Source organism: Onthophagus taurus, chromosome 10, assembly GCF_036711975.1.
Source record: "Onthophagus taurus isolate NC chromosome 10, IU_Otau_3.0, whole genome shotgun sequence".
NCBI classification, from domain to species: Eukaryota; Metazoa; Arthropoda; class Insecta; order Coleoptera; family Scarabaeidae; genus Onthophagus; species Onthophagus taurus.
Window position 1 is genome coordinate 14,222,562 of NC_091975.1, and position 9,333 is coordinate 14,231,894.

The 9,333-nt window shown below is 36.9% G+C and overlaps 1 protein-coding gene across 1 annotated transcript; it reads left to right on the top strand.

Annotated features, from left to right (window-relative positions):
* Nucleotides 1–4,444: 4,444 nt before the first annotated feature.
* Nucleotides 4,445–8,277, top strand: LOC139431525 (uncharacterized). The gene is made up of 2 exons (XM_071199403.1): nucleotides 4,445–5,003; nucleotides 5,063–8,277. The coding sequence occupies exons 1-2, from the start codon at nucleotides 4,445–4,447 to the stop codon at nucleotides 8,275–8,277; spliced, it is 3,774 nt and encodes a 1,257-aa protein (XP_071055504.1).
* The last annotated feature ends 1,056 nt before the right edge of the window (nucleotides 8,278–9,333 follow it).

Sequence of the window (9,333 nt, forward strand, 5' to 3'; positions counted from 1 at the left end):
GTAGCAGATCGAATTTTCTTTTCTTTTGTTATACCGGGATCTTCATCAAGGCATCTCAGATGTTCTAGTAAGGTAGAATGGAATCTCTCTACATTAGCTTGACTTTCTGGGTTCTTTGCTGTACCGAAGTGCAAAGTGATTCGATGTAATACGGCCAATTCTTTTACTACTTGGTTGTTAAACTCTGATCCTTTGTCGAAACGAATTTCTCTCGGGATTCCGTAGTAATTGAAGTAGTCCAGAAATGCTTCGACAATATCTGTTGGATTTTTACTTTTGATTTTAATCGCATGTCCCAAACGTGTAAACGAGTCTACAATTGTTAGATATTTATTGTTTGCGAAAGAGAAAGTATCAACGAATAATTTTTCGAATGGGGCGTCTGGAGTTTCAGTTATCGGTAATAATGGTACATCGTGTCTTCGATTGTATTTAGCCCTGTTACATATTTCACAGGCTTTAATAACCTTGGTGATTGTTTCCTCCATTTTCGACCACCAGTATTTCCGTTTGAGATGTTCTAAAGTTTCTTGTATACCACGATGGTTCGTCATTCCTTCGTGATACGTTGTTACTATTTCGATCGTCTTTGCTTCATCTGAAATAGCTTCCGCTCGTCGTAGGCACCTGATTATCCGTGGTCCTCTATCTGATATTTCATTATTATAAACGTTACACATTTGTTGATAGAGCTCGTCGACAGACGTGTACATATAAAATGTTTTATTTCCAGCCATGTAGTTTTTATATAAATTTAGAATGTGTTCGTATTGGTTTTCTGCTGGGATTCGTACCAAGTGTATGGTGTTATCTCCTCTTGTTTTGATTGTAATTTCTAATCCATTTCCCAAACTCTTTGTTATAATGAACTGCGTCTTTTTGTAAGTTAATTTTAAAATTAGCTGAATTTAAACGGTCGAAAACTTTAATTAGTTTTTGTATATGCTCTTGCAGCGATGAAGAGTAAATAACGATATCATCGAGATATACCAGGCATGTGTCTTCTAGTAAACCACGTAAAACTTCGTCCATTAGACGCTGGAAGGTAGCCGGGGCGTTTTTCAATCCGAAAGGCATTCTTTTAAATTCGAAATGGCCTTGTTCGGTGCTTAACGCTGTTTTTTCTCTATCTTCCGGTTCCATTTCGACTTGGTGGTAGCCTGATGCCAAATCGAGAGAGGTGAAATAGTTTGCCCTGCCCAATTTATCTAATATATCGGCAATGTTTGGAATTGGATATTTGTTTTCTATCATTCTTTCGTTTAGTCGTCGGAAGTCAACTACCATTCGATATTTTATTCTTCCGTCTTTTTGGGTTGTTACAATATGGACAGGTGCGTTCCAAGGCGAAACGCTTTCTTTCACGATGTCTTGTCGTAGTAGTTCCATAGTTTGTTTTTTTATTTCCTTTTTTGTCTCGATTGGTTGACGATAATTTCGAACATAGATGGGTCTATTATCTTTTAGGTTAAGATGATGTTTTATTTTATGAGCAAAAGTTAATTGTTGTCCCTCTATATGGAATAAATGTTTGTATTTCGATAATAATGCTTGAAGAGCCTTCTTTTCTTCTAAATTTAGATGATCCAATTTCAAATTCTTTTCAACATTTTTTTCTTGAAGTGCCGCTAAATGGTTTTTATCTATAAAATTATAACCGATGTTTATTTCTTCTTCAATTTCGCTTACAGGTTGCACTTCTATCGGCGTCGGATTCAAACGGATCAGGTTTCCATAATTGTTTGTAACAAAAATTTGCGTTTCATGGTTTTTTACTTCGACGAGTGCTTCCGGGATCATTACGTTGTCTGTATCATCTTTCATTACAGGAAACAAAGCTAAGCCATTTTCAATGTTAGTGACCTGAAAACTCATTAATGACTGCGAGTATGGTTTAATTGTTTGAGTATTGTCAATTTTGTAAGGAATTGTTGTATTATCTGTAACAATGACTTGTTTCTTTGTATCAAGCGAAGCTCCTAATTTTGTTAACAGATCGAAACCAAATAAACCATCAAATGTACGTGAATAATCAAAGCATACAAATAAATGATATTCCGGTGATTTAAAGATGTTAGGAAGCGGTGCGTAAACCGCGCTTCTTGTTTTTTTCAACTCCGTGAGGTGTTCTTATATTAAATTCCTGACTATCGCATGCGTAAACCGATTTAACTTCTTCATATAACTTCGAATTGATAAGAGAACATTCTGCTCCCGTATCTATAAGAAATCTTAAGCCTTCAAATTCGACGTAGGGTAGTAACGGATCTTGTGAATAGGCTTTGTTCGAAATCGTTACGTTAATTGCTCTTGAGACGTGTCCTGGGGAAAATCCTGCGTCTCAACGTCTTCTGTGTATTCGACGTTTTCATCGATATGTCGTTCCCCATAGTTATCGTCCGTTTGGTCATCATCAGGATATTGGACATAGATATTGGCTTCGGTTGTTTCTGATGGAAGCTCAATATTATTTGACATCCATTGTCTCTTTGGGGCTGGTCGGTTGATAGATGAAGCTGGACGTTTGTTACTATTGTCTATTTCCATCGGTGTTGGTCTAAATGGTCGTTGTTGAAATTGTGCCGGGGTTCTCACAAATGGTTGATTGTTTTCTTGTCTGGGATAAAACATTGGACGAGGTGGTAGTATTGCGGGTGGAATAAATTTATTTGGCTGTCCATACTGTTGTGGCATAACCATGGGAGGTTTTTGCATCGAGTTTGGACGTTGAGCTACCATGGGATGTGGTCTGATAATGGTACGCAATGGCGATGCAATTGGCTGCCTTGTATTAAAAAGAAAACGCTGTTTCTGGGTGTTATAGTTAGTAATTTCCAGGGCGTATCCTTCTGCTGTCTCAATATCGGTGGGCTGTCGTAATTTAACTTCTAAACCGATGTTGGGATTTATCAAGTCTAATCCAAATAGGTAAGTTCTTAGAGCTATCTGGTTGTATTGCTCTTGTTTGAGGTTGCGGATCGGTACATTGTCTTCTTCCAAGTTAACCTTAGAAAGAAGAGTGTAAAGAGTTGATTTAATCTTATTAGAGTAGCTGGCTGTACTGTCTTCTTTTTGTGGAACCAAACTATTCAAATCATAAACAAGAACCTCTTCGGATCGTTTATCACCGAATGAATGAATTAGAATTTGTTTAAGTTCGGGCCAAGTGGTGGGTGTTTTATTTGCATCCACCGCCTCGCGTGCTTTGGCACATAGTCTACCCATAAAAATCATTAACAGTCTTTTAGATGTGCGAATTTCCTCTGGTCTTGCAGGTGCTGTTGGTAAATATTCTTCAATCAAGAATTCGCAGGCATTAATATAACTCTTCAGAGTTATTCTGTCTCCGCCAAAGACTGGTATCAAATCTTGGTCTACTTTCGATATTTTTCTTGCCATTTCTATTTCGTTGATTGCCTCCAGTAAGTCGTTTAAATTGTCCAGAGCGTATTAGGTTTAAGTCGCGGAAATGAAAAGGAATAAAGGATGGCAGAAATAAAGATACAGTACAATAAGAATGAATAAAATTGTTGTCATTGATTCTCTTTTGAGTAGTCCCGGGAATCGATCGGCAATTGGAGAGGATCCAAATTCCTCGGCGGGTTCTACTTTTCTTCTTTCTTCTCGTATCCGGTAATAAAGAACTTGAAAGTTCACCACAAGTGTTCCGTAAGTCGGACCGATTTTAGGCACGATACAAGATTTAATCACTCACGTTTACCGGATCCTACTGACTGCGCCAATTATATTATTTAACTGTTATTTAGAGTTTTTTTATTAAAAGGACGTTTTAATCATTTAACTTTTATTTAAAATTATAATTTATTATATAAGATTTTATAAAAACGGAAGCGTAACTTGAACACCGCGTCGACGATTTGAGTACTTCGTGGAGTCGGAATTACAATTCCCCGATATCGAAGTACTCGCAGTTATTTATAACAATTAATTGCTGACGCTTCATATTCGGCAATTACAGTTGTTAAGGGGCAGCTACATTAGTAGTAGACAAAAGCCGATTCTAGAACCTCCTCTCAGAACCTCAGGTCAAGGTCAAGGCCAAGGTCACGTCGAGTGACCATGACCTTGACCTTGCCCTGAGGTTCTGGGAGGAGGTTCCAGAATCGGCTATTGCAAAGGGGGTCGTTGACCAGTAACCTTGACCTAAACAATGACCTTTACTTTGAGCTCACCTCAGGTCAAGATCACGTTGAGTGACCATCACCTTGATCAGTAACCTTGACCTGAACAATGACCTTTACTTTGACCTCAACGGAGACCTTGAAGTCAACCTTAATTGTAACCATGACATTGACCTTGTACGTGACCTGAAATGAAGGTTACACGACATGAGTTCATTGAAAACCCCACTTCGGAGGAGGTATGCTTTAAATAGCAGATAGAAAATCGTGTTCAACAGTATTGAAGTAAGAGTGTTGTGAACATGTTGACCTGCGACGTGTGTTACAAAGAGTTTACTAGACCAGATAATCTTGTGAGACATCAACGCACAGCATGTATTGGGAAACGTCGAAAGGTGGAAGAGGATCAACAAGGAGATGTTATAGTGTGTGAAATATGTGATGAACACGTAACCAGACAATGTTATTCCTCACATCTGCGTAGCAACAAACATAAACAGAAAGCCTTCGTAATAATAGATGATGGTGTAGAAAAAATAGATTCGATATTTGGAGATAAAATATGTAGTTTTAGAGTGAGCGATCATGAACGGAAGTACGTAGACATGAAGGAATTCAGTAACCGAATTAGAGAAAATGTTATCAGTTTGATACAGTCCGTGAGGAATGTAAATGGTAGTTTAAAAGTGAATACGGAAATTTTTGGATTGTATTTCATAAATACGAAGGAAGAAGTGGAAATCAAATCATTCAACACAAAAAATAAAATTATAACAGTAGCCGTAGACTTATACCAAACATACGAGGACTTTATGGACGAGATTATGGTGAAAATGTCGGAATTCCAAGAACGGGACTCAGGTAAGAGTATAAGAATAGAAAAGTAGTAAAATGCGAAACTAAAGGTGTTAATACTGCAGGTTGGACCTTGTTGGAAATATTATATCTTGAAGTGAACTGTAACAAGTTTAATCCTACAAGAGCATCGAGCTACATCGACTTACCGACATCCATAAAAGGGAAGAGAGCGGTAATAAACGTGCAAAATAACGATAATAAGTGCTTTGCTTGGGCACTGATGTCCGCACTGTACCAACCCACAGGTTTACCGCAAAGAATATCATCATACCCAGATTATAGGGAAACAGAATTAAAGTTTGACTGCGTAACATTCCCAGTACCCATCAGAGACATACCAAAATTTGAGGAAGAAAATAACATTTCAATTAACGTCTATGGTATAAATTCTTGGTATAATGGAGAGAAAATGGTAGATGATATTGTAACTGTATGTATATGTAAACAGAAACGGGAGCGTCATGTAAACTTATTAGTAGTCAGCGACAATTTCGGGAATAACCACTATTGTTGGATAAAAAACTTATCTCGACTGATAAATACACAATCATCGACTCATGAACATCAAAGATATATTTGTGAGGGTTGTTTGCAATACTTTTCAACTGAAGACAAGTTGGTACGACATCAGATGGATGACTGTAAAAAAGTGAAAGCAACAGTACCAAGCGAACAAATAAAAGTGAATAAGTTCGGACATCTAGAAAAGGAAAATGTTTTACAATTTGAAGGATTTGAAAAAAAAATGAAAGTTCCGTTTGTGGTGTACGCCGATTTCGAGGCGATTCTGAAACCCTTAACGCCCGAAGAAGGAAAAGTTTACGATGATAATAAACCATATACGGCCCGATGTTTTGAACACGAACCATACGCTTTTGCGTACTACATTAAGTGTGCTTACGATGATAACTTATCGAAATTCCAAATATACCGAGGGCGAAACGCTGCTCTGGAATTTATTATAAGATTGGAGAAGGATGTAATAGAGATCTATAAACAACATTTGAGGCAAACAAAGGATATGATACCGCTAAGCTGTCTGGACCAATTTGTACATGAACTGAGTTCCGTATGTCACATTTGTGATAAACCAATAAACAAAGAAGAGAAAGTGTGTGATCACGATCACTTGACAGGATTGTATAGGGGTCCTGCGCATTCCGTCTGCAATATAAATTATAAATTACCGATGTTTATCCCTGTGTTTTTCCACAACCTGTCGAATTACGATGCCCACATGTTTGTGAAAAGTATTGCCCTAAACAAGGAGGAAGTAGAGGTGATAGCACAAAACAAAGAAAAATATATTTCTTTTTCCAAAAAAATAGTTGTCGGAGAAACAACCGATAACAAGGGAAAGAAACGCAAAGTGTTTATGAAAATAAGATTCGTCGACTCTTTTAGATTCATGGCGAGTTCTTTGGAAAAGTTGGTTTCATATTTGGATGATAAGGATTGTGTGGAAGTGAAAAAAAAATTCAAAGACTCTGAAGAATTTAGATTGATGCGCCAGAAAGGTGTATTTCCATATTCGTTCGTAGATTCGTTTGAAAAGTTGGAGTATAGTAAATTGCCTGATCATACACAGTTTTACGACATATTGAGTTCAAGTAATATTTCAAAGGAACAATACTCTAGAGCACAGACTGTATGGAATAAATTTAAGTGTACAACGTTGGGAGAATACAGTGACCTGTATTTGACGTCAGATGTGTTAATGTTGACTGACGTCTTTGAAAATTTCAGGACAATATCTTTGGAGAATTACAATCTGGATCCTTGCCATTATTATACTGCGCCCGGGTTTGGGTGGGATGCTCTGTTAAAAATGACAGGTGTAAAATTAGAATTGTTATCAGACATTGACATGTTACACTTTTTTAAGAAAGGAATTAGAGGCGGTCTCTGTATGTGTGTAAAACGATCTGCAATAGCAAACAACAAGTTCCTTGACGATTTTAACCCGGAAAAACCATCATCATATATTCTATACTTGGACGCTACAAATTTGTATGGGTATGCAATGAATTGTAAATTACCAACAGTCGGTTTTCGATGGTTGTCGAACCAAGAAATAGCAGATATAGATGTGGAGTGTTTAGATGATGAACACCTTGGTTATGTGTTTGAAGTGGATTTGGAGTATCCCGAAAGGTTACACAACCAGCATGATGATCTACCGTTTTGTCCCGAAAACATAATCGTTCCCGGATCGAAGCATCCTAAGTTGATTGCGAACTTACAAAATAAATCGAAATACATAATTCACTATGTAAACCTACGTGAATGTGTGAAAAAAGGTCTTAAGCTAACCAAAATACACCGTGCATTGCAATTTCAACAATCGCCGTGGATGAAACCATATATCGATTTTAACTCTGAGAAACGAATGAATGCTACGAATGAATTTGGGAAAAATCATTATAAACAAATGAATAATATCGTGTATGGGAAAACGATGGAAAATGTTGAAAATAGAGTCGATATACGATTAGTGTCACATTGGGAGAATCGTTACAGGAGACCCGGTGCAGAAGCTCTTATCGCAAAGCCGACTTTCAAGTCATCGAAAATTTTCTGCCATAATTTGGCAGCCATTGAAATGCAGAAGGTGGAGGTCAAATATAACAAACCTCTGTATGTAGGGTTTGGCGTACTGGAATTGTCGAAAGCGGTCATTTATAACTTTTTTTATAATTTTTTAAAAGAGAAATATGGTGAAAACGTATTATTGTTATATACAGATACGGATTCGTTAATTCTCGAAATATTTACTGAGAATGTATACCAGGATATCAAAGAAAATATAGAGATGTTCGATACCTCTAATTACAAGTTAAACAACAGACATAATATTCCTCCAGGGCCGCCGATAGTTGGAAAAATGAAAGATGAGTACCCAAATACGATATTAACACCGTTTTATGGTACAGGAGCTAAAGCTTATTGTATTAACACTTTGGAAGGAGTTGTCAAGCGTGCCAAGGGTGTGAAAAAGTATGTTATCGATAAAAACTTAAGTGTTTCAGAATATAAACGGATTATCGAAGATGGAGGTTCTGTGCGAAAAAAGATGTATGTCTTTCGCTCCTCCTATCACACGATGTATACAGAACTAAAGAATAAAGTGGCGCTCTCTGCACATGACGATAAACGTTACGTGATGGAGGATGGATGTCATACTTTAGCTTGGGGAAACTATCTTATTGAAGATCTACGCAGGGAAGATCTTTTGGACAACTTATTGGAGTTGTTAAACGTAAACATGTATGGCTAGTTAAATTGCGATCAGTTAATTTGTAAAAAAAAAAAAAAAAATACTTGCTTGTATCACAAAACTTGTATATAAAGTAGAAAGTAGGTTGTTAAAAAGGTTACTTGAAATAAAATCAACGAAATTAAAAAAAGTTTTTTATTTTCTTAGTGTAAAAATTATAATACATCTTTTTTTGCAATCCAAGAATTATGAGAGCTATCCATTCCCAACCATTTCACTCGGACTTTATTTCCTTTTCGACGAAGAACTTTTTCAATTAAAAATACATCCGGGTACTCTACCATCTTTAATAAGGTAAGTCCTGGGATTAGTATTTTGAACTGTCGCTATGGTGAAAATTTCATTGGACCAAGTTGGTTGGTAACCTTTAGCAAAAGCGTGTCTGTACTTGCTAATTCGCACGTGTTCCCCCACATTAAATTTACGGTGGTTGGGGTCGACAACTTTAATGGAATTGTATACAGTATTTAACAGAGCAGATTCATTTCGTCGATTAACAGCTGAAGGTTTCATGTGAATGGTGCGATGTATTGTGTTGTTGTAAGATTTTAGTAATTTGGGTAGTAAGTCTAACCAGCGATAATTTCCTTGCATACTAAATTCTTTCCACATTTTATTTTTTAGGGTTCTATTAAACCGTTCGATAATCGAGCTTTTTAAAGTGGAATAGGTGCTGTAATGATTAATGTTAAGTTGTTCCATTAATTTTTGAAAATCGCTATTGTAAAACTCTTTCCCATTATCGGTTTGTAAGTTGCTCGGAGTAATATTCTTTTTACTATGCAAAATGTCCTTCATAGCTTGAGTAACCTCTTTCCCAGTTTTGGTTTTGAGTGGTAAGGCCCATGCGTATTTTGAAAAAGCGTTGATAACAGTCAGTATATACTTGTAACCTTTATTGACCGACGCATATGGGATCATTTCAACCAAATCAGCTTGATAAAGATCCAATAGTCCGTGAAGCAGAACGCGGCGTCGCCGATAATGTCGTCTCGCAGGTGCATGTAGTTCGTTAACGAGATCTCGCTTAACACTAACCATTACTCTACAACCCCT

Coding starts and splice junctions, on each gene's coding strand:
- LOC139431525 (XM_071199403.1), top strand. CDS start 4,445: ATGTTGACCTGCGACGTGTGTTACAAAGAGTTTACTAGACCAGATAAT. Junction 5,004..5,062: donor ATTCCAAGAACGGGACTCAG/GTAAGAGTATAA, acceptor TTAATACTGCAG/GTTGGACCTTGTTGGAAATA.